Source organism: Camellia sinensis, chromosome 5 (assembly GCF_055761805.1).
Source record: "Camellia sinensis isolate YWXY chromosome 5, ASM5576180v1, whole genome shotgun sequence".
NCBI lineage: Eukaryota > Viridiplantae > Streptophyta > Magnoliopsida > Ericales > Theaceae > Camellia > Camellia sinensis.
Window position 1 is genome coordinate 46,858,517 of NC_138965.1, and position 25,841 is coordinate 46,884,357.

General features: G+C 42.0%; 1 protein-coding gene across 4 annotated transcripts; it reads right to left on the minus strand.

The window, feature by feature from the left end:
- Positions 1 to 1,022: 1,022 nt before the first annotated feature.
- Positions 1,023 to 24,695, minus strand: LOC114296800 (putative sodium/metabolite cotransporter BASS2, chloroplastic). Of its 4 annotated transcripts, none has more exons than XM_082868782.1 (8): positions 24,010 to 24,695; positions 5,509 to 5,649; positions 3,747 to 3,902; positions 3,534 to 3,655; positions 3,268 to 3,429; positions 2,258 to 2,318; positions 1,627 to 1,847; positions 1,023 to 1,402 (listed from the first exon to the last, which is right to left on the minus strand). In XM_082868782.1, exons 1-7 carry the CDS (start codon positions 24,403 to 24,405, stop codon positions 1,662 to 1,664), a joined length of 1,224 nt encoding a protein of 407 aa, XP_082724908.1. In that variant the 5' UTR covers positions 24,406 to 24,695; the 3' UTR covers positions 1,023 to 1,402; positions 1,627 to 1,661. The 4 variants fall into 4 exon arrangements, with proteins under 4 accessions (XP_082724908.1, XP_082724909.1, XP_082724907.1 ...); XM_082868783.1 differs by having other exon boundaries at positions 1,292 to 1,436; XM_082868781.1 differs by lacking the exon at positions 1,023 to 1,402 and having other exon boundaries at positions 1,467 to 1,847.
- Positions 24,696 to 25,841: the final 1,146 nt, after the last annotated feature.

Genomic DNA, 25,841 nt, shown 5'->3' on the forward strand with positions numbered 1-25,841 from the left:
TTCATTCCAAACAAAACTTTTTTAGCCTATCTAAAATAGTCAAAAAGCCAAAATGCCAAGTTAAAAAAGTTCTTCCCAAACTAAGCTTAAATACGCACAAATAAACATTTATTGAACAAGTGAAAAAAAAGAGAATGGCTGGTCTCCAGTTGAAATTTTAATTGGACCTGATAGTTGAGGTCGTTGACGAATAAGAGTTATTTAACAAAAGACACTAACCGGTAAGAATCGTTAAACAGATGACTCTGATAGATAAGGGTCTTTGAAAAAATTCAATTGGGTCATATTTTCATAAATTCTTACTAGTAAGAATCTTCCGTTTAATGACTCTTACCAGTCAAATACCTCAACTAACTGGTCCAGTTCAATTTTCAACTAGAGATAAGCCACATCCGTAAAAAAAATATTAGGAAAAACTATTAAAAAATCCTAGAATTTAATCCTTGTAACAAAATAAATTCTAATTTTTAATTTTGTCAATTTAAATTCTAATCTTTTGATTTTTTTCAATCTAAATCATTCTCCTATTTTCATTCAGTAAAATTGATGGAAGAAGTAAATTTTAACTATTAAACTCAATATAAATGTGCCTAAAATGTCTAAAATATCATTTTTTGTTAAGTTTAATGACTAAATTATCATTTTTTTATTAGTTTTATCTAATGAAAATAGACAGTATAGATTGAAAAGAAATCAAAATATTAAAATTTAAATTGACAATTAAAAACTCATGATTTATTTTATTACAAGAGTCAAACCCTAGTATTTTTTCTGTAATTTTCTCAAAGTATTAATAAAAAAAATAGATACTACAATAAAGCTCCAAATATTTGTCGCTGCAAAATGAATAATCACAATTATCTCTGAATAGAGAAACACAAAGATTGACAAGCCGTTTAAACAAACAATTTAAATTATTTTAAACACTCCAACACATCCAAAATTAATAAAGAAACACAAGCCTTAAATTAATCAAATTGTTTTTGGAATAGAGTGGACATGTTATAGAAATAGTGTTCAAATTTTTGGTAAATTGGGTGTAGAGCCTTTATTTATTTTATTTTTTTGAACAGCCAAAAAAAAAGCATTTTATCAATGACGATTAAGGTAACACAAGTGACATACATCAATAAAATACAGAAAGAAAGGGGAAGCAAAGAGCATCACAGCCAAACTCTTCAATCGTAAATAGGTTGGTACCGAGAAGCCAGCCCAATCATTTGCTAGCTCCCCACATAATTGGTGAGTGCCCAACCAAACAAGATAAGATGTCCTCAAAAAAACAAGACAAGATGAGAACAAAGAGCAAACTCCAAAACCAAAATCTGAACTGCCTCATAACAGAGTGCAAAACTCTTCCCACAACTCAGTGCACTACTCTGCCTCCAATACAATTTCTGATCTGCGCAAGGGTTTAGAGTCTTCACACCAACAAACTAAGGGTGGTCAAACCAATAACTCAAGAATGTCAAAAAAAATTTAAATACCAATTAACCATCCAAAGAATATATATATACATGTATTATTTTTCTTCAGGAAAATTTATGTGGCGCCGCCACCCTATCAATGCTAATAACTAAAATAACAACAATAATTTTCAAGAATTTGTGAGAGGAGAAAACAGACCCTTATGCTGAGTAACATTGAAGAGGGGTTCATCGTCACTGGTCATAGACTTTAGGAGAAGTCTGCAAATCAGAGGGATCAACATATCTCCAAAAGAAACCCAAACTGCTACCCATAATATTCATGAGCACAGCAGATAAGGCCAGGGGTAATGCGACCATTGGCGAGGTGAAATGGGAGGTTGCTAAAACCACACCTAATGATGAATTTTGCATGCCAACCTGCAAGGAAGTACAAGTATTAAGCAAGGAATATAGCGCTGTTTTTGGTTGTGTTTTTTTTTTTTTTTCCCCCTGGAAAATACCAAAAAATTGTTTCATTTTCTATTTTTAGGAAACAAAATTGGGTTGTTTTCAGATCTAAAAACAGTTTTCGGAACAACTTGACAAACAGTTTTTTTTTTTTTGGTGGTATTTTCCAGAGGAATAATAAAACAAATAAAAACAAAAAACGAGTTGCCAACCAAAAAGAGTGACTCATGTATTTCACTACAGATAAAACCTATCAGTAAGAACCTTCTTAAACATTGAAGTTAATTGGATTTTGTTATGAATTTTGGCCAGGGATTAAACTCATTTGAAAAGAAGTTTTTAAAGCTTGATAACAAATAAGCATTCAAGCTCTTTAGTACCTGAATTGATATTGCTCGTCGCTGTGGCTCTCTAAACCCAGAAATAGCTGCCGATATATACCTGTAAATAAATACCCGTCATATTATACATATGTGTCAATCAATTAATCAACAAAAATAAAAAGTTTCACACTTCAGCATTGACAAGAAAGGATTGGATTACAAAAGCTGTCAAAGAATTGGACAGCATTCTGCTGCATTGTCATTGTCAAAGTCGTTAAGCACGAACGACAGATGAATACAACAGAAAGACTGAACAGCTGGAGCATAAGCTGGTGTGCTTTCTGAAGAGGTTGCAATACATTTTGGTCTTTTTTCAGATTATAAATTGGCCTATTTAGAGGAGCAGGAGTATGTAGTGAAGATATTGAAATGTAAATTTGGAAAGACGTGTGTACTTTGGGAGGCCAAATGCATGTCCTTCACAAAATGGTACACATTTTAAGATAAATCCAAAATTCATCTTGGTTGGAGGCCTTGAACACTAAACTTTGAGACCATGTGCCAAATTTGAGTAACAGCGGACAACTTGAGCTCAATATGAGCTAAGAATTGGTAAAAGTAGCCAGGAGAAGCCTGTGCTCCCGAACAAGCTCCAACAACTATAAATGGAGAAAAAAAAATGTTCCACCATTCAAAGCAAATGGTCCTTACTGTTTCATACTCCAATTGGACTATATTAACTGAAATTATAAACTTTAGGAACTTAAACAGATGAAATTCTTAGTTTTGGGATTAAATAGAAAAAGTTGACAATAGTTTAGGAGATGAAAGTAAAAGTAACTCATAATAATAATAATAACAACAACAACAACAATATAAAGATTTCCTATGGCTATCATGAAATAAAGAAAATAGTATAATGCAATAAAGAGAAAGAAATAAACAGCCAAAAGAATGAGAGGGCAATGAACCATGTAATCATCACAAACAGAAATTTCAACATTAATGCACAAAGCAGGCATTTTGATTTCAAAATAGCGAAAGACGACAAAGGGGGAAACTCTTACCCAACAAAGAATCCTGCAAAGTGCAATAACAGCACAGAAAGTATTATAACCCCAAGTTCACCAGATAGGATTGCTCGAGCATGAAGAAGAGGTGATGCTTCAGACGATACTGATGCAACAACCACTGAAGATTTCAACCGAACAACATTTTCTGAGAATACACTGACAAATAACCAGAAGATAACCAAATTAATGAGAGAGGAAGAACGAGAATCCTCAAAAGCACCATCTTAACAACAAATTATTCAGATGTATAAAACCAAAACCTGCATGCAAGAAGTGATGAAGTCAGAACAGCAAGTAGTGGGCCAAAAGGTGTCACAACTTTCACGGCTGCAGGAAATGTGCTCTGCATATAAGAACCTAGCAGAATCGGAGCGACAACAACCTAGACAAGAAGCAAAGACGACCAAGATTTCCCTAAATGAATATTTGGATTCGAACTAGGAATGCGAAGAACAATATAAATTCACATTCACCTGCATGGTGCTGATGGAAAGTTTAACAGCATCCACAGGAACAAAAGTTCCAGCCAGAATCTTGGTCAAAAGAGGAGTAAGAATTACTGCTCCTAGCGTGGTGCAAACCGTCATTACAATAGATAATGGAACATCCCCTTGAGCAATTAAGGTCACCTGTAACAATAATTCACAGAAATAGAAATGAATGGGAAGTTCGCAAAATTGTTGCTGATTGTATTTGAGTATTCGTATAATCGTATTAGTATTGACCTGTTTCGAGGCTTCATGTGAACTTGAATATGAATTCCTTGTCCATCTTTTATATTAAAATTTCCTAATCCAGATTGATGTCCATTTTCATTGGATTATTAGAAGCAGAAAACAAAAATCTCACTTATATGCAAATTTAAGTGTATATACCCCGTCCAAACCTCGTAACCATTTGATGGAACCATTACAAGATAATATCATTAGTTTTATTTATTTATTTTTAACGTGTGCTCCCCATCATAGACATTGGTGATAGAGAGCGAGAGATCATACAGTGTATACCAAATAAACACAAGGACTTAGATCCAACTGTCATATTATTCTCAAAACTTCAAATTGTTCAGAATCTTCTGACAAAAAGGATTCTTTGATAATAAATTTAAAGGCTTTAGTACAACTGTCCATGATGCGAAGTGTCAAATTGCCTGGGTACAAAAGTAATGTGCAATATATAAGCATGAGGAGATCCTCACCTCAACAATTAGCTTTCGGGGTTGAGTTCTACCCAAGACCGTATAACATGGTATCAAAGCCATAGTACCCAAGGATGGGCAGGGTGCGTGTCCTTGGCCTGCACGTAGTAGGCGCTGCCAAGTGAGCACGTTGCACATGAGAGAATCAATAACTAGACACCCATTCTTGGTACTCTGGCTGTGATACCATGTTACATGGTTTTAGATTCGCTAATGAAGTCATAAATATCACAATTATTTTTTTTACCACAAACTAAAAAGGCGGAGAAAAACTATTCTAAAAAGTAGCTGTATTGCGACGAGTTTACTCTTTGTCAAAGAATTAATTTGCAGACACCAGGACACACAAACGAAAGACAGCAATAAACTAACAGGTATCTTCAATCTTGATTTTCAATGGAAACAGGGTCAGATAGTTTTGGAAGCTGGTTATCATTATAAACATAATTTATGACAAAATCAAAGGTTAGTCATACGAGCCTTGTTTGGGAACCCTCCTTTTTAGCCAAAAAGTTACTAAATTAGCCAAAAAGCCAACAATCCATACCAAAAAGTCAAAGATTCTCTTTTCTTTCTACTTTTTGCACATCTTTTCGTAAAAAGCCAAAAAGTCATCTCAAACATACTAGTTTTTTTTAGCTCATATTTTAGCCAAATAACCAAAAAGTTACTAAATTAGCCTGTTCCCAAACGAAGAAACCTAAGAACGTTGAAAAGTTGTAACCCAACCAGGTCTGGAAGGTAGTAGGTTGGAACCTTACGACGCTTTTTTGCAGGAAGGCCGTTTCCTGTGACTCAAACTCACACCACAATGCTCAGGTGGGTGATGAGGAGAAAAAAAACTTACTGTATAGAAAACAAAGAACACCTTTCTTTTTGGCTAAGTAGAAATCAAAGAACACTAAAAAAATATAATTGGCAAGTGTAGGCATGTTTCCCAAAATCCGGACATTTCACAATGTAAAACTAATCCTTAGTGTATTCAATAAAAAGTTAGTGAAATAGATGGATCAAGATACGACAAAAATTGCTCTTACCACGTTGGATGCTGTACCTCCAGGGCAACAAGCAAGCAATATCAAACCAACTGAGACAGCAGGTGGAAGCCCCAAGGTTTTGCTAATGATCCATCCAAAAGAAGGCATAATTGTATACTGAGCAACAAATCCAAAAAGTATCTGCTCATAACCCAAAACAAGGAAATTGTGAACTAGGGAAACCTGAAAATTGAAGCCCACACTTCTATTTGCCAAACACTTATTACTCCACAGGAAAACCAATAAAAATTCTTCACTCCAATCATTTTAAAACCCTATGTTGAATAGTTGAACTCAACTTTGCTGCTATTTATTTATTTATTTTTTCCTTCCCAAAGTTCGTTTGTTACTAGTAATTGTTATGAAGGAAAAAGCAAGAAAGGGTCTGTTATATGCATGTATACATTGTAGAAGTAGCTACCAAAATATTAGGGAAATTTTAGTCAAAACCCCTCAATTGGACCCTTGTTTGGTGAAAAGGACAATCTAATTTATTTTTCTTCATAAACCCCCTAAGGAGAAATCTCATAATTGAGTAATGACAAAGTACAATATTTTTTTCATTTTCTTTCTTGGACAATATTACCAAAATAGCATGTTACTATGAATCAGAGTAATATCTTATTGTCAGTTACTATCAAACAAAGTAAAATGTTACTGTGAGATAGAATAACATGTTACTGTCAAATAGAGTAATTGTCAAACAGAATAACATATTACTGTAAGACAGAGTAACATGTTACTGTCAAATAGAGTAATTGTCAAACAGAATAACATATTACTGTAAGACAGAATAACATGTTACTGTCAAACAAAATAACATATTACTGTTACTATTTACATCAATTTCAACGGTAATAATTTTTTTTTTAATAAAGAATTTCATAGCCAACATAGATCTTATTTAATAGGTTTTGATAAGAGAATTCTAAAAATATTAATTTTATTAAAAATCGACATTTACATAAAAAATTACATTATTTTAAAGTTTAATATTTTGATAATTGTAATATTTGTTAAGACTTTTTAAGAAAAACTTTTTGTATTTGTCCTTAATGCATTAAAATTTTATTATGAAGGAGTTTTGACCAAATCTCCCAAATTATTATGCCACTTGAGAATAATTCAAATTTCCCATTTATGCCACTAAAAATATAAAAATTAAAAAATTCCATTTATGTTATTTTCTTGAAATTCAAATTGGACAGTGTGAAAGACCACAGGAAACATAGTTGGACAGTGAATAAACTGCAAACACACTTTTCCAAATTCTATCACCATTGCAGTTAACAAGTACTTAGAAAATATGAAGAAGAAGAACTCCGAAAATATGAGGAAGAAGGAATATATTTTTGTTATATTCAAAACTTCTTATCTTACAAGACCAAATGACACTCCTTATATAGGAGATATTACAAACATTATCATAACCCATTATATGCCACTTACATATTATATATTACCACTATCTACCACTATCTTATTATATACATGCCACTATCTACCACCAACACCACTATCATATTCTATACATGCCACTATCTACAACCAACACCACTATCATATTCTATACATACCACTATCTACCACCAACACCACTATCATATTCTATACATGCCACTATCTACCACCAACACCACTATCATATTATATGCATGAACACAATTTCCAGCACTCCCCCTCAAGCTGGTTTGAAGATATCTTCCATAGCCAGCTTGCTAGTCAGCTTATCAAATTGCTTCTTGTGTAGTCCCTTCGTTAGCACATCAGCTAATTGTTCACTTGTTGGAAGGTAGGTCATACAGATTATGCCAGCATTGATTTTCTCCTTGATGAAATGTTTATCCACTTCTATATGTTTTGTGCGATCATGTAGAACTGGATTATGAGCTATAGATATAGCTGCTTTGTTGTCACAATAGACCTTCATAGGTGTCGGGTGAGAAAGCTTTAATTCTTCAAGAATTCTTTTAATCCACATTACTTCACAGATTCCATGGGCAACAGCTCTGAACTCTGCTTCTGCACTACTTCTAGCTACCACATTCTGTTTTTTACTCCGCCATGTAACTAGGTTCCCACCTACAAAGGAGCAGTATCCGGATGTTGATCTCCTGTCTGTAACACTTCCTGCCCAGTCTGCATCTGTGTATACTTCAACTTGAAGATGTCCATGTTTCTTGAATAGTAAGCCTCTCCCTGGAGTTCCTTTCAAATATCTTAAGATCTTATAAACGGCCTCAAAGTGCTCTGCCCCTGGTGAGTGCATGAACTGACTTACCATGCTGACTGCAAAGGCAATATCAGGCCGCGTATGAGACAAGTAAATCAATTTCCCTACAAGTCGCTGATATTGTTCTCTCTCTTTGACTTCTTCAGCCTTAGCAGCTTGTAACTTCAAGTTAGGCTCGATCGGAGTCTCCGCCATCTTACAACCAAGCATACCTGTTTCTCCAAGGAGATCAAGAACATATTTTCTCTGATTAACGAATATACCTTCCTTGGATCTTGCAAATTCCATTCCGAGGAAATACTTGAGGGCTCCCAGATCCTTAATGTGAAATTCTTTTGCGAGTTTCTCTTTGAGGGCTGCTAACTCTGCTTCATCATTACCAGTTAAAATGATGTCATCAACATAAACAATCAAAATTGCAATTTTACTGTTTTTTGAATGTTTATAAAATATTGTGTGATCTGCTTGACTCTGCGAGAAGCCACAACTGATAACTGCCTTCCCAAAGCGTTCAAACCACGCTCTTGGTGATTGTTTGAGTCCGTATAATGACTTGTTCAATCTGCATACTCTGTCACTTCCAAGTCTCTGCTCAAATCCCGGCGGTAGGCTCATGTACACCTCCTCTTCAAGATCACCATTGAGAAATGCATTTTTAATGTCAAGTTGATGTAGAGGCCAATCTGAATTTACTGCAAGAGATAACAGTACTCTGATGGAATTTATTTTAGCAACAGGAGCAAACGTCTCCTGATAGTCAATCCCATAAGTTTGAGTGAAGCCTTTAGCTACCAGTCTCGCCTTGTATCTCTCAACGCTTCCATCTGCGTTACATTTTATCGTAAACACCCATTTACACCCAACTGTTTTCTTGTCTTTGGGTAGATCAACTATCTCCCAAGTACCACTTCTCCTTAAAGTATTCATCTCCTCCATGACTGCTAATTTCCAATTCGGATCATCCAATGCTTCCTGTATATTCCTTGGAACAAACAAGTGTGAAATCCTAGATGTGAAAGCTCTATGGTTTTTAGACAGTCTTTGATAGGAGAGGTAATTTGCAATAGGATGTTTAATGCAATTTCGGACACCTTTCCTAATTGCTATAGGTACATCAAGGTCGGAAATAGAAGGAATAGGATTACCTAAAATTTCGATGCCAGAACTCGGGTGGACATTCGGGTCATTAGGATGGACATTCGGGTCATTATTCCTCAGATGAAATCGCTTCCTAGTATAAACCTGAAGCTCAGGATTTAGATCATTTTGTAGTACTTCTCCCCCTAAACAAGAATCTTCTTGACTAGGCACCATAGAACTTGGTTCTCCTAAGTGATCATTATCAGACAGATGTGGTTTTTGTGTAGGATAAATGACATTGGGGAGCGGGATAGAAATATCCCAAAAACGGTCTTCTACTCCACTTGTCTCCCCCTGAAGAGAAGTGTTGGGGAAATAGGATTTTGTTTCCACAAATGACACATCCATACTCACATGAAATTTCTTGTTTTGAGGATCGAAACACTTATACCCCTTTTTGTTTGAGGAATAACCCAAAAAAACACATTTTATAGCACGGGGGTCAAGTTTTGAACGAAATTGACTGGGAACATGAACATAGGCAGTACATCCAAAAACTTTGGCGGGTAAATCAGAAAACAACCTCGTGTCAGGAAAAAAAGTTTTGAGACAATCAAAAGGTATTTTGTATGTTAACACCTTTGTAGGCATCCTGTTTATCAAATACGAGGCTGTTAAAATTGCTTCACCCCATAAATATTTAGGAACATGCATGTAAAACATTATAGCACGTGCTACTTCAAGTAGATGTTTATTTTTTCGTTCTGCAATGCCATTTTGTTGAGGGGTATCCCGACATGTAGATTGATGAAAAATCCCCTTTTTTTCCAAAAACTCACCCAACTGCTCATTGAAATATTCTGTTCCATTATCAGAATGTAAAATACCAATTTTGGTTTGAAATTGGTTTTCAATCATATTGTAAAAATTTGTGAACAAATTTTTCACGTCAGATTTTTTATTCATCAAATAAATCCAACATAAGCGGGTATGGTCATCAATAAATGTAACAAACCATCTTTTACCAGAAAGAGTAGTGATTTTAGAAGGGCCCCAAACATCACTATGAATCAAATAAAAAGGTTTTGAAGCCTGGTAAGGTTTTGGCAAATAAGTAGAGCGATGAAATTTTGCAAAAATGCAACTTTCACAATGAAAAGAAGAACAATCAATCCCTTTAAATAATTCTGGAAATAAATGTTTCAGATAAACAAAACTAGGATGTCCTAGCCTATAGTGCCATAGCATTATTTTTTCTCGAACAGAGATTGAACTAGTACTATTAAAGCTCTGAGCTTTTTTATTACTAACAGGTACTTCATCAAAGTAGTAAAGACCTTCAAGCATCCTAGCACGCCCAATCATCATCCCCGAGTTCTGGTCCTGAAATTCACAATGGGATTCAAAAAATGTAACACGACAATTAGAATCCTTAGATAGTTTACTGACAGACAAAAGGTTACAGGCTAAGTTGGGGACGTGAAGAACAGCATTGAGATTAATTTTCTCAGTTAGTTTAATAAATCCTTTTCCTGCAATAGGTGAAAAACTACCATCGGCTATTCTGATTTTGTCATGACCAGAACAAGGGAAATAGGTACTAAATAAATGGGAAAAACTAGTCATGTGATCGGAGGCACCGGAATCTATGATCCACGGAGAGAAGTTTAGGCAAGAGAAGGCTTTAGGATTTCTACCTGTTTGTGCCAACAAAACACTAGGAGTACCGGTTGAGGAGTTGGATTTTATCAGCTTTAAGAGTTGATCAATCTGCTCTTTGTTGAAGGGACCTGAATCGGCTTCATTAGCGGTAGGAAAGCCACGATTCTTCTCTCCTTGTTTGCTGCTTTTCCAGTTGGCAGGTTTGCCATGAATCTTCCAACACGTTTCGCGTGTATGGCGAGGCTTGTTGCAAAAATCACACCAGACCCGTGGCTTATCATCAAACCTGCGCTGGTAATTTGCAGCCTTGTTGGCCGCAGCATCGCTAATTAAAGCAGAAATTTCAATTGATTCACCATTACCTTTTTTCTTAAGCATGACGCTCCTTCGGCTCTCTTCCCTTCTGACTTCGGCAAATACTTCGCCAATGGATGGGAGAGGAGGTCTGCCAATAATTCTTCCTCGCACTTCATCGAACTCAATGTTGAGGCCGGCAAGAAACTTGTAAATACGGCTGTCTTCCACAGTTTTCTTGTGGTGGTTGCAATCGTCAACTGATTTCCATTCGTATGTGTTGAAGATGTCAAGATCCTGCCACAACCTTTTCAACGAATTAAAATATTTGGTGACGGAATCATCTCCTTGACGAATCTCTCCCACCTTCAAAGTTAATTCGAAAACTTGAGATTGATTTCCTAGGTCAGAATACATCTGACTAACATTATCCCACAATTCTTGTGCAGTAGTATAGCACATGTAATTAGAGCTTATATCCTCCTCCATGGAATTGACCAACCATGTCATAACCATGGAGTTTTCAGCGTCCCAATTGTCGAACAGCGGATCATTAACCGCAGGAGCCTTCTTGTCACCAGTGATGTAACCGATCTTTCCTTGCCCACGGATATACATCCGGACAGATTGTGACCAGCGGAGAAAATTATCACCATTTAGGCGGATGGTGGTGATTTGGACAGAGTGAGAGTTGGACGTTTTCACCGGAATGGCAGCGGCAGGGGTTGAAGTGGTTCCGGACGTGACTTCCGACATGGCTATGACGGTTTTAGGACTGCTGTGTTTTTTGTTGCTCTGATACCAACTTAGAAAATATGAAGAAGAAGAACTCCGAAAATATGAGGAAGAAGGAATATATTTTTGTTATATTCAAAACTTCTTATCTTACAAGACCAAATGACACTCCTTATATAGGAGATATTACAAACATTATCATAACCCATTATATGCCACTTACATATTATATATTACCACTATCTACCACTATCTTATTATATACATGCCACTATCTACCACCAACACCACTATCATATTCTATACATGCCACTATCTACAACCAACACCACTATCATATTCTATACATACCACTATCTACCACCAACACCACTATCATATTCTATACATGCCACTATCTACCACCAACACCACTATCATATTATATGCATGAACACAATTTCCAGCACAAGTCCTATAGGCTCTGTGCGGGGAGCAAATATTCAGACAAGCCCGCACTCCTTTCTTCCAAGCTCCAGTTCGTCTGATCGACCTGCGAGCACAACAGCGGTGAGCTACCCGGCGGTGTGTGGCCGGAAAACCCCTTCGACGATCAAGTTAGACACACACACAGGGATAGAGAGAGAGAGAGGACTGAGTTGTGTTTATTGTTTATCTCACCAAAAAATGTGTCATCCCCAGTATGGGGGGCGCAGACATGTTTATATACCTTCTGCGCCCCAAATCTACTCTCAGTGATCTCTTAACACGTGGTGCTGCTATCCCATCTGTCTGCACATATTTTGCCGAACATCACCTAACCCAACTGCCAGCCCACTCTACTGGGAGCTCGGCAGCCGGGCTGCAGCATCTCGACTGTCAACGGCCATGCCGCGCTTCACGCCCAAGTGCTCCAATAACCGAGCTCCTTTCCAGCAGTGCTCGACTGCATTCCGGCGAAGCCAAGCTTGAGATTGGTCATACCGGTCAACCAAAGGACTCCCTGCCGAGCTTCAGGCACGAACCTTCATGCCGAGCTATGGATGCGTGCCTTCCAACCGAGCAACGCATAAACCGTGGAACCCTTACTTGACCGGCCTCCGTGCCGACAAGGTTAAGTAGCTCGGTTTCACACGCCCTTTGCCATTACCGAGCAAAAAATCATTTCTGGGTAAACCCAGGATGCCACGGCCCAACTTGTGTTTGGCCCACAAGTTGTCCGGTATTACCATGGCCCAGTCCAGATCATATTTCTCCCTCTCAATTGCCCCTTAATCCCGTCCGCGCTAGCGTGACCGGGATTACCTGTTCCGACCGGGATGAACTCGTCCTCGGTTCACAATTTGCAAAAGGCAAACCGGGCTAATTTCCGCGCTCGGTTCCTTGCCTTGCTCGGTCGACGCCTCGTCTGACCTTCCTGTCTCCTCACTTTGACGCTGCATTAATGGGGGACAGGTGTAGCGTGCTGATTGGCCTCGAGCAGCTAACTGTCCCTTCTCATTCAAATTTTGGCGACTTTTCAACCTTATATGCACGCCCAGCTTCCTTCATTCCGCTCTTCTTGCCTTTCCTTTCTCTTCGACGTCCTAGAGCTCGTGCCATTCCTCCCTTGCCATTTCAGAGTTTGTGTTCGAAGAAGGAGCCATTGCCCTCTACTGGTAAGTTCTTCTAGCCCCTCTTTTGTTATTGCATTTGTTATTTCTTCACTCTAGGGCACAAAATCCATAGTTTAAGGACATATCCCTCCCAAAACCCTCACTTGACCCTCTTATCTTCGATGTTCTTCATTTTCACTGATGAACACATGAATACACGAAGAACTGGGGCGGACCGGGCTCCAGGTCGCCTTTCGATCCCAAAATACAATAAGACTGAGCAATTTACTAGTTTGTCAAAACCTTTAGCAGAAACCGGGGTAGGCAGGGAGCTTGGCCGCTCGACCGGGCTAACATCTGGTCCGCTTGAGCAGCCGAGCTCCTTGGTACACCTTCAAGACCGAGGTGGTTGGCACTCTTCATGACCGAGCTAAAGTCAAGCTCGTTTTGCGCGACCGCGCTCACACTTACCATTGCCATCCTTTTCCTGCAGAGTCCAAGGGGACCACTGACCAAATATTGAGGCTCTCAAAGACCGAGCAGCCATTAAGACACCAGTCTGTGCCATTCTACCTCAGCCGAACTAAACCAGCCGGCTACACATGGGGCGCTTCCGCTTCCTTGTTGACACCCCGGCTGCCTTGGCCGTATTCCGGGAAGACTACGGTATCCTGGCAGATGTTCACCTAGAGCTCGCCGAGATCAAGACAACCCCTTGGGGCAGATTAGACCAGTGCCTCTTCACCGTTCTTTCCATTGTTGAAGGAGGCCTCCGCTTCCCAGTCAACCCTCTGTTGACCGAATTCCTGCGCCGTACCGGGCTAGCACCCACACAAGTGTCAACCAACACCTACCGAATAATCAACGGCATTCACGAACTAATAACCGGCTAGGGACCAACTTAGGTTTAGTCGAGATACTGCGACAGTACACCCTTGGGCACACTGGCGATGGCCTCGCCTACTACTTAAAGATTAGGCTGGGCAAAGAAAAAATAGTGACTGGTACCCCAGACAAAGACTTACACGACGACGACTTCTCCTGGGTGTCCGGCAATTATGAAACAGCCGACGTACCGGACTAGTTCATTAGCAAGAATTTCGGCGAGACATGTAAGCCGTGCTAACTTTCCCGGTCAATTGCCTTTGTTCCATAATCTGAACTCTAACATTTTTCTTCTTTCCTTTGCAGCAATCCACGTCTTACAAGCCAACTACCACTACCCCAACGAGGAAGCCATCAGGGCCGTGCTCCGTTATCGCAACCGGGATTGCAACGAGCTGCTCGGCTACACCCCAACATACCGGTACTCTGCTCCACGCCGGAGTAAGGTCACAGACTTCCTCCGTGCTCCGTCACCTCCTTCTGACCCAACACTACCGGACGTGCCCCTAATCCGGTTAATCGAGGAAGAAGAGATGGCAAAACGAAGCCGTATTAAAAACCTCCTCACTGCAACTTCCGCCGAGATACCGAGCGTCGTCACCCGCGCTCCAGCTGCCGGTTAATCAAGTGGCGCCGTGGTGGTGTTGGCGTCTCCAGCCGCCGGTCAAGCCAGCCAAGAAGCCCGCCGGGCTGGGAAAAGGCCTCGCGCAGATCCCTCTGCCGAGCTAGTTGAAGAGCTGACTACCAACCAACCCATCGTCACCATAGACCCATCACCGGCATGGCGACCGCAGCTCAAACACCAGGGTAAGGAGATCCCGGCAACGGCCTCCGTGAAGGGCGACAAAGAACATCTTCTTGCCTTTGACCTCTCCAAGGCCCTTCTCCTGCCGAGCGACGTGGTCGGAAGCGACCATGTCCCAGATACCCGGCTGGTGAAGTCGGCCGTGAAGTCCATGACCAGGGTAAGAGTCTCAAACTTCTTCTCAAATTTTCACAAGTGTTTGCACGGTTTCCACTCTGATCCAATTTTCTTCTTGCAGGCCATCCAGAAGCAACACTTGGTCATGGAGCGCATCCATCGGCTGCGGCAAAAGGCAAACGACACTGCCAGCCAAGTCCAAAGCCTTCAGACCGAGCTCGGCCGAGCAAAGTCCTCTCTTCAGATTGCTAATGCTGACAACACCAAGTTGCTTGGCAAGACTGACGCCGCCGAGCAAGAAAGAGATGCAATAAAAGCCGAGCTCGAGGCACTCAAAAAGCCAAGGGAGAAGGAGTGCGAAGACGCCAATAATGCCAGCTTCAAGGAGGCCGAGGACAGTTACAAGAAGCAAGTCTTTGCCACCCAGGACATCTACTTTCAGGCGGGTTGGAAGGCTGCTTGCACTCAGCTCGGTCAAGGTCCTGATACCGACGTGTTTGCCTCCCCACCGGCTGTTTTCCTACCGACCTATCTCGTGCCATATGCCAACGACGTCTTCAGTGCGTTGCAGACTGAGGCCGAGGAAGGACTTGAAGGAGAAGGTGAGGCAGATGCTGGGAGAGAGGACCGCCAAGAGCAGGAGCAGCCCGGCCAAACTGCGATCGGTGTCCAAGATCAAACCCCATCGATCAACCTGGAGGAAACTGGCGACGAATTCACTAACCTTTCCCCCTTAGTGTAGTTTTCTTTGTTTTGCTTTCTTTTTGCTCTGCACATGTAACCGGGCTATCTGCCCCACCTCTTGTACATAGTTTTATCATCAATGAAAAAGCTCAATTTTCTTGAAGTGTTTGCACGGTCTTAAAGCTGAGTAACCTCAACCGGACAAAATACTTCGGCAACATTAACCATCTTGCTTAACTTAATTAACCGGCAAAGGCATGTCGGTTGCAAGCATATAGTTGAATAAATCACCAACTGTTTCAACCGTAACAATACATCTCGGTTAGCATAGTCAACCGAGATAAATCATCTCGGTAGTAGATATAAAGCTGAGCACGTCAACTCTTTCAACCGGAGTAAATCATCTCGGTTGAGAATACCCAAGTTGAACAAAACATCAACTCTTTCAACCGGAATAAATCATCTCGGTTGAGAATACCCAAGTTGAGCAAAACATCAACTCTTTCAACCGGAGTAAATCATCTCGGTTGAGAATACCCAAGTTGAGCAGAACATCAACTCTTTCAACCGGAGTAAATCATTTCGGTTGAGAATCTCAAAACTTAAAGCAACAATAAAAATGCTAAGGCAAAGATGTGACACTTCTATATATTGACAAAAAGAATATTACATTCTGAAATGTAAGGTAAAAAGTTCCTTTGCACAAAAAGAAAGCAAAAGCTAGAAATAATACAGTTTGAGGTTGGCCGCATTCCACGGCCGGGGTATTCCTCTACCATCCACGTCCTCCAAGTGGTATGCCCCCTTACCCGCCAGACCGGTTATCTTGTAAGGTCCTTCCCATTTTGCCCCTAGTTTGCCTTCACCTGGCACCAGGGTATTACCTATGACTTTCCTCAAGACCCAATCACCTACTTTGAACGGTCTGGGGTGCACCGTTTTGTTGTATTTCCTTGAGAGCTCTTGTAGGTAGGCGGCCACATGGATGAGAGCCTTTTCTCGGCATTCGTCCACGAGGTCCAATTCCAAGGCAATGGCTTCCGCGTTCAGCTCGGGCTCAAAACTTTCACTTCTGAGGGTGGGCATTCCAACTTCCAAAGGTATGACCGCCTCCATGCCATATGCCAAAGCAAAAAGAGTTTCCCTGGTAGATCGCCGCGGGGTTGTGCGGTATGCCCAAAGGACGCTGGGGAGTTCCTCAGCCCACTTTCCTTTTGCCTTCTCCAGCCTTTTCTTCAACCCATCAAGGATGGTCTTGTTTGACGCTTCAGCTTGACCATTAGACTGTGGGTAAGCCGGGGTGGAGTTGTAGAATTCTATCTTCAGGTCTTCACAAAATCCTCTGAAAAAGCGTTCGTCAAATTGGGTGCCGTTGTCAGAGATCAGAATTTTGGGGACGCCAAACCACGTTACCACATTCTGCCAGACAAACCGCTTGACGTCTTTCTCCTTGATTGTTGCCAAAGGTTTTGCTTCAACCCACTTGGTGAAGTAGTCTGTGGCCGCGATGAAGAACTTCCGGTTGCCTAGTACGGTTGGGAGCGGCCCCACTATATCTAGCCCCCACATCGCAAAGGGCCAAGGGCTGGTGAGGGGAAGAAGTTCCCTGGCCAGCTGGTGGATCTGGTAGGCAAACTTCTGGCACTTCTCACACTTGCGAACATACTTCTGTGCGTCGGCTTGCATGCACGGCCACCAATAGCCTTAAGAAATAGCTCGGTAGGCCAAGGACCTGCCCCCTATGTGACTGCCACAAATGCCTTTGTGAATTTCGTACAATAAGTCTTCCACGCTGCTCGGGTGCACACACTTCAGGTAGGGACCGGTGAAAGACTTCTTGTATAAAGCGCCCGATGGAGAGAGCCAAAACCGCTCTGACTTCACGCGCACTTTATGTGCTTCCTTCTTGCCGACTGGAAGGGTCCGCTCTCTGAGAAAAAGGATGATAGGGTCTATCTAAGAAGGACCTAGCTCGGCGCAGAGTACTTCTGTCTGCTCGGTTTCCTCAATGCTGGGCCTCGGAAGGAATTCAATCAAAAGAGGGTTGGGGGACGCGCTGTCGACCATGGAAGCAAGGCCGGCCAACTCATCTGCTCGGCCGTTTTCTTCTCGGCCGATCTGTTAGACCATGATTGCCTGAAATCGCTTGATGTGGTCCCGGACCAGAGCTTGGTACTTCATCATTCGGTCATCCTTTGCTTCGTAAACCCCAGAAACTTGGTTAACCACAAGCTGGGAATCACTGTACACCATTAGCTCGGATGCTTGCATCTGAAGCGCGCTCTTGTGCCTGGCCAAGAGCGCTTCGTACTCAGCGTCATTGTTGAATGCTGGGAAGCCAAGGGTGATAGAATGTTCAATAGTCAGTCCGTCTGGCGAAATCAGAACTATGTCCAGCCCGGCACCGTAACGGTTCGAGGCTCCATCGACAAAAAGTTTCCACATCTCGCCAACAAAGAGCTTCCAACACTCTGAGGGGTCCTGAGAGGCTTGGAGCGTAATGGGATCACGGTTGCTCGGCTGCTTGGCTTTCAGTTCCGTGCTAAGCGGTTCCACTTCAGCCCCCCTTGGTGATTCGGCGCCGGACTCAACAAGTTGATACATAATGCCTAAGTCCGTAGGCGAATTGCCAGGTTGCGGTATTATGACGGCCGCAGGCTCTGGGCTGAGCGGTTCCACTTCTTCCCCCCTTGGTGATGCGGTACTGGACAGAGCAGGTTGGGCGATTATACCCAACTCCGCGATCGCATCGCCGGGCGGTAGTATCGTCTTGTCTGAAGGTGCCTCGGCGGGGCGCGCAAGTTCCGCGGCGCAAACATCGCCAAGCTATGGTATTTCGGTCAGGCTGACATTCACCTCTTCATGTGCCGCGGCAATATCGACCGAGCACACCGGATGAGTTCTGGGTGAGAATTCAGCAACGAAATCGGCCAAAGTCTGGGCTTTTATGGCAGTGCGCGGCTGGAACTTGACGTCAAACTGTCCCAACTCAACCGCCCACTTAAGAATTCGACTGGAGAAGTCCGCCCGCTCAAATAAAGCTTTGAGGGGGAACTCAGTCAGAACGATTATAGTATGCGCATGGAAATAGTGCGCCAACTTCCTTGAGGCCATCATTAATGCCAACACAAGTTTTTCCAGCGGCAAATACCGCGACTCCGCCGGTAACAAGGTTTTGCTGACGTAGAAGATAGGGAGATGCTTGATTCCTTCCGACCGGACAAGCACTGCACTGACTGCATGCTGCGAAACGGCCAGATAAAGGTACAGTTCTTCGCCGGGCTTCGGCATTACCAACAGTGGCGCCGAAGACAGATACTCCTTTAGCTCGGCCAAAGCCCGGTCACACTCTTCATCCCACGAGAACTTTGATTTCAATGCCTGAAAGAAAGGGCGGCAGCGATCTGATGACCGGCTTATAAATTGATTAAGCGCAGCGGCCATTCCGGCCATATGCTGCACGTCTTTAGCCGAGCTACGCTGCTGCAATTCTTGTACGGCTTTGATCTGTGTGGGGTCTACTTCGATGCCTCAGTTCGTGACTAGGAAGCCTAAGAATTTTCCGGATCCCACGCCAAAGGCACACTTAGACGCATTCAGGCGTAGCTTGTGTGTTTTGAGAATGGCGAACATCTCGGCTAAGTCGGACAAGTGGTCTGCTTGATGTCGGCTTTTAACCACCATATCATCAATGTAAGCCTCCATTGTCCGGCCCAGCAAAGGAGCAAACATCTTTGTCACCATTTTTTGGAAAGTCACCCCGGCGTTCTTCAAACCAAAAGGCATGACTCGATAGCAGAAGAGTCCCCTTGGTGTAGTGAATGAGGTGATCTCTCGGTCCGGGCCATGCATGGGAATCTGATGGTAGCCGCGGTAGGCATCCAAGAAACTGAGCCTGTTATGTCCAGCCGTTAAATCCACAAACTGGTCAATTATGGGCAGAGGGAAGCTGTCTTTCCGGCAGGCTCGGTTGACGGTCTTGTAATCCACATAGACTCACCACTTCCCATTTTTCTTGGGCACCACGACCGTGTTTGAGATCCACCGAGAGTAGTGCACTTCTTGAATGGCGCGTGCCTCAAGCAAGTTCTTCACTTCCTCTGCAACTACCTCGGCGTGATGCAGCGCTGATCTCCTTGTTCGCTGAATGATCGGCTTGGCTCCGGGGAAGATGTTGAGGTGATTGCAAATAAAACTCGGATCGAGGCCGGGCATGTCATAGGGCGACCATGCGAAGACTTCGATATTTGCCATCAAAAATTCCACCATCTCGGTTCTTTCTTGGGAGGTGAGGCTTGGGCCGAGCAAGAAGAACTTGTCCGGATTCTCTGTATCAACTCGCACTTCCACAAATTCCTCAACGGCTTTGTCCTCGGCCTTAGTGCCCACATCATCAGGGACTCCCCCGTCTTCCGGTCCCTCAATCATTTGGACGAAACCCTTGGCAGCCCGGCTCCCGTTCACTGCCACGAAGCATTGCTTCGACATGACTTGATCCCCCAAAATCTCCTCAATTGCCCCCATAGCAGAGGGGAATCTCATTACCTGGTGGTAGGTTGACGCCACGGCTTGCATAGCGTGAAGTCATCCTCTTCCAAGGATCAGGTTATAAGTAGATGGCACCTGCAACACCCAGAACTCCACCTGCTTGACCACGGATCCCGCTTTGACCGGCAGGATAATCTTTCCCAAAGGCCACTCTGGTTGTGAGTTGAAACCAACCAGTGGCGAAGTTGCCGGAGCCAAATCTGTATCCCGGAGCTTGAGCTGCTTGAATGCGTCGTAATATATGATCTCGACCGAGTTTCCCTGATCGATCAAGATCCGTTTGATATCAAATTCTTTGACGCGGAGTGTAACCACTAGGGCATCGTTGTGCGGCGCCTGAATGCGCTCTAGGTCCCTGGAGGAGAAACTGATCACATCTTTCTCTTCGGTCTTCCCCCTCTTGATCGCAGGCTGAACCAACAAAACTTCCCTCATGTGTTCTGCCTTCTTGATCATACCGCGGAGCTCGCATACTCGGGCCGGTTCCACTATGCCGTGGATGACATTAGCAACCCCTTGTGGAGGCGCATCACGGTCATCCGGTCCCCGGGGATCAACCGGAGCTTGATTTGCCTTCACGCCCCCATCAATGTAAAGGTCCAAGTGTCCGGCTGCGACTAGCTCTTCCAAGTGTTGCCTCAAAGGCAAACAGTCCTCTGTCCGGTGGCCTCGCTCCCGGTGAAACGTGCAACGGTACCGCAGATTGAAGCCTTTCTGTCCATCGCCCAACTTAGCAGGAAACCGGACATATTCCTCGTCACGGATTTCACTAAGTATGCGATAGATTAGAATCTTAAAGACCGTGGTGATACCTGTTCTGGCCTTCAACCTTCTGTTTGCATCAGCTACGTCTTCCCGGGGGTAGTCATCCCGGTCATTCCGACGTCCCCTACCCCAGTTTTTGCGATTTGAACCACGGTCCGATTCCTCAGCGCGGTCATTTGAACAGCCGGACTCTTGTCCGATCGTGTGCACTTTGCCAGCCAACCTCTTGTCTACTGCTACCGAGGTTGCCTTTGCGGCAGATGCCAACGCATCATCCTCCACTCGGATGTGTTCATTGATGCGCTGCATTAGCTGGCCCATGGATGTCGGCTGGTGCATGGTAAGCGAGTCCCGCAGTCTATGTCCGACCGGGAGACCACGCTTGTATTGTGTGATTGCAAGGTTGACCGGGCAATCCAAGATCTCGTTGAAGGTCTCCCAATATCTGGAGTTGTATGCCTTCAATGTGTCGCTCGGTTCCATCTTGACACTCAGTAGGTGGTCAACTTCCTTCGGTGTTTTGGTGTTTGTTTTGAAGCGTATCACAAAGGCTTCGGCCAACTGATGCCACTTTTCTATGCTCCCCTCCGGCAACCTCTCAAACCATTTTAAGCCCAGCTCACCCAAGCTTGACGGGAAGATTAGGCACATAGGCGTCATTTCGCCTGTGTCCGGCCATGACCTATCGGAAGTGGCTTACATGCATATAAGGATCGATTTTACCGTCATAGAGCGTGAACTTTGACTGGTGGAACCCTACCGGAAGTGGTGTTGTTTCTATCTCCAAGGAGAAAGGAATGGCGCTCAGCCTAGCCAAGTCTGTGTCTAAAGGGAGAGGTGCAACTAGGTGGGGTGGAGGCATTCCGACCTTTTCACTGGGGTGAACCCCATAGGACAACCGCTGGAACGCCGGCACCCTCTGAGCCTCCCGCCGGCGAGCCCGTTCCTTCAAGACTGCTCGCAAATCCTCTGAATGAGCGGAATAAGAATACCTTGACGTCGTCGCCGAACGTGAGGGTCGGTAAGTGCTGTCTTGCGCGCTGGACTTCGCTTCGTGCACGTCGGAATCTCCAACCTTGTAACTTCTGGTGATTGAGATGGACGGAGTACGCCACTGGCTCTGGTTGCCTGAACGGCGTGGTTGGGTGCGCTCACTGTGGTCGCCCACTCCAGCTACACCCTTTCCTTTGACATGCCGCTTAAGATCCTCCATCTCCGCCGCCATTCACCGGATGACGGCGTCTTGGTCCCTTAGCTTGTGTTCCAATCGTCTGGCGTGCGATTCTCTCCGCCGCCGATGACCGTCTGGACTCCGTGAATGACCAAAGCTTCTTCCGCGCTTATCCCGCGCATCTCTTAAATGTCCTCCTGGAGAAGTCTCCAGGTCCACCATCGGAGGGATGATGGTGGGATGTCCTTCTCTCCGTCTGCCTGACTCCGGGGTAACTCCGTCGATTGCAGACAACGGAATCTCGTCGTTGTTCGCCATGGACGGCGATCAAATGAGCCTAGAAGAAAATGTTTTGTCTGTCAAGATTCCCACAGACGGCGCCAATTGTGCGGGGAGCAAATATTCAGGTAAGCCCGCACTCCTTTCTTCCAAGCTCCAGTCTGCCTAATCGACCTGCGAGCACAACAGCGGTGAGCTACCCGGCAGTGTGTGGCCGGAAAACCCCTTCGACGATCAAGTTAGACACACACACAGGGATAGAGAGAGAAAGAGATGACTGAGTTGTGTTTAGTGTTTATCTCACCAAAAAATGTGTCATCCCCAGTATTGGGGGTGCAGACATGTATATATACCTTCTGCGCCCCAAATCTACTCCCAGTGATCTCTCGACACGTGGTTCTGCTATCCTATCTGTCAGCACATATCTTGCCGAACATCACCTAACCCAATTGCCAGCCCACTCTACTGGGAGCTCGGCAGCCGGGCTGCAGCATCTCGGCTGTCAACGGCCATGGCATGCTTCACGCCTAAGTGCTCCAATAACCGAGCTCCTTTCCAGCCGTGCTTGACTGCATTCCGGCGAAGCCAAGCTTGAGATTGGTCATACCGATCAACCAAAGGACTCCCTGTCGAGCTTCAGGCACGAACCTTCATGCTGAGCTACGGATGCGTGCCTTCCAACCGAGCAACGCATAAACCGTGAAACCCTTACTTAACCGGCCTCCGTGCCGACAAGGTTAACTAGCTCGGTTCCACACGCCCTTTGCCATTACCGAGCAAAAAATCACTTCTGGGTAGACCCAGGATGCCACGGCCCAACTTGTGTTTGGCCCACAAGTTGTCCGGTATTGCTATCATATTTCTCCCTCTCAAGCTCCATGGCAACATCAACTCTTTGCTGACTAACGACTCATTTGGAAAATACCTATCGTAGTTAGTTTTTTAATTTTTTATAAAAAAAAAAAAATATGTAAAAAAATAAAAAGAGTAATATGATTTTTTTTTTACTTTTTTATTATTATTTTAGTCTATTAACAAAGGAGCCCTAAAAAACTTTAAGAGGGGAATCAATCTTAAAATCCCAACAAAATAAAACCCTCTTGGGTTAAAAGGTTCCAATGAAGCCCATTTTAATTATTAAAATAGATAATGAATGTTAAAATTAGTAAATAAAAAATTGCAATTTAAAAATTATTGATTAATATTTAAATATTTAAAAAATTAAGGATAAATTACAAATATACGTTTGATTTATTTAAAATACGAATTTACTTACAATACAAATAGTTTCTTATAATTTGAAAACTTACACATGCCTCGTTGTAGAATTTTTTATTAAATAAAATTAATTAAAAAAATAAAATTCTTAACTACAAACCAATATTACTTAAATTATTAATTAAAATATATTTATAACAATACTAAAAACTATTAATTGATTTAATAATTTATTAATAAAATATATTATTTATTATGAAATTAAAAACTAAAAGGTCTAATTTTTAAAAACACATAAGAAATTCCTATTTTAAGTAAAATTCAAAACTTATTTATAATTTATTTAAAAAATAAATAGTGAAAGGATAAGGACCATAATTTACCCTACTAAAAAATTTCACTTTAAAATTTTCCCTAAACCCACCAGTGTAATACATTAATTTAAACTCACAGAAAGAGGCCTCTGCAAGAACAAACTGAAAAACTCTCTGAGCTCCAGTGTCAGACCCATTGCCAACATTATGAACCCAAGCGCGAAGCTATACGAAGTTGGTCCTCTCTTCACAAACCACGAAAAAGTGGATGGTCTCAAGCACGCTACAATCCCTCCAACGGTCACATACACAGGGTACAGGCTTGCTGCAGTGGACAACATGTTTTCCCATCTGGGTTTTGATGTAGCAACTGGTGGTTGGTCAGAATTTTTGTGAACAGATCTGATGGTGGGAAGGTTTGAGAGCTTTGGTGGGGTAGAAATGGTGGTGGGTTTGGTGGGTTTGAAAAGGGAAATTGTTTGGAGAGGTTGTGGGTATGAAGGGAAGGGAGAGACGGAGATAGAGAGTGACATTTTTGTAAAGATGATGTGGAACTAATTCATAGTCTCTTCATTTTCTTTTCTTTTACTTTTTGAGGTTTTGATGTTTGCCAGAAATGAAAAGAAAAGAAAATCTTGATGGGTAAGCTTGGCGCCAGCGGCACCACCAGACCGGTGAGTCCATGTCCATGGATGGGCCATTGAAATTTGGCTGGATGATCTTAACCTTTCAATCGAAGGGTTCAGTGGACCTTAGGTGTGACAGATTTGTTTTATTTCTAGTTATTTGTTTTTATTTTTATTTTTTCCACAATGAAAATATCTGATTACAATACCTTTCGTTTCAGTTTTTTAAATTTATTTTTCTTTTTTTTTTTTTCATTGAATTTTTTAATATTTTAAATATTTTTAAAAATTTTTAAACATACTTAACATAAATGAATTTAAAAAGTATAATATTTGTAAAAAAAAAAAATTAAAAATTCATTAAATACCAAACATAAAAAATATATTAAAATTTAATATATTTTTGTGTATTTGTTAATTTTTAAAAGTTTTTTTTTTATAAATATTTTAATATTTAAATACATTTAAGTAAGATGTATCTAAAAAAAGTATAAAAAAAATTGCTTAAAATTGAAAAATATTCACTAAAAAGGAAAATACACGAAAAATAAAAAATTCAATTTTCAAAAAATTGATTCAAAAAATTAAAACTAAACGTACAAAGGCCTCGTTTGGAAACAAGCTATTTTAATAATTTTTTGAATTTTTGGTTAAAATATGAGGTAAAAAAATTAATATGTTTGAAATGACTTTTTGATTTTTTATGAAAAGATGTGTAAAAAGTAGAGAAAAAAATAAATCTTTAATTTTTTCATATAAGTTATAGACTTTTTGAATTTTTTAATAATTTTTTAACTTTCAAATTAAAACTATTGCATGGCAAACGAGACTTAAATACTGTCTTAGATAAGGACATGAATTTATATCATTGCCACAACGCGACGAGTGTTAACTTGAAAAAATAAATAAAGAGAAAATGTCAAATTAGTACTATTTTTTTAATTAAAATCTTCATTTGAGTTTTATTAATGAGAAATTTTATGATACACACTTCTTTTAGTTATGATCTTATGTATTATCAATTATAACATATTATAATATTAGTTATGATATTATTTGATTATGATTTGAGAATGGGTAAATTACACTAATACCCCCTGAGATTTATGTTTATTACACTTTCTCCCTTACATTTGAGAAATTACACTGACCCCCCTTGTCAGTAGAGATGGCAATTTGAACCTGGTCCGACGGGAACCTGACTCCCCGACCTTGATTTGAGTAGTTTTTCCCGAAAAACATCCCCAACGGGAAGGGGATGGTATTCAAAAATAATCTCCGATCAACTTTGGGCCGGAGACGGGGATATGTGTTCCGATGTCGTCTCTGGCCCCGTTTGTCCC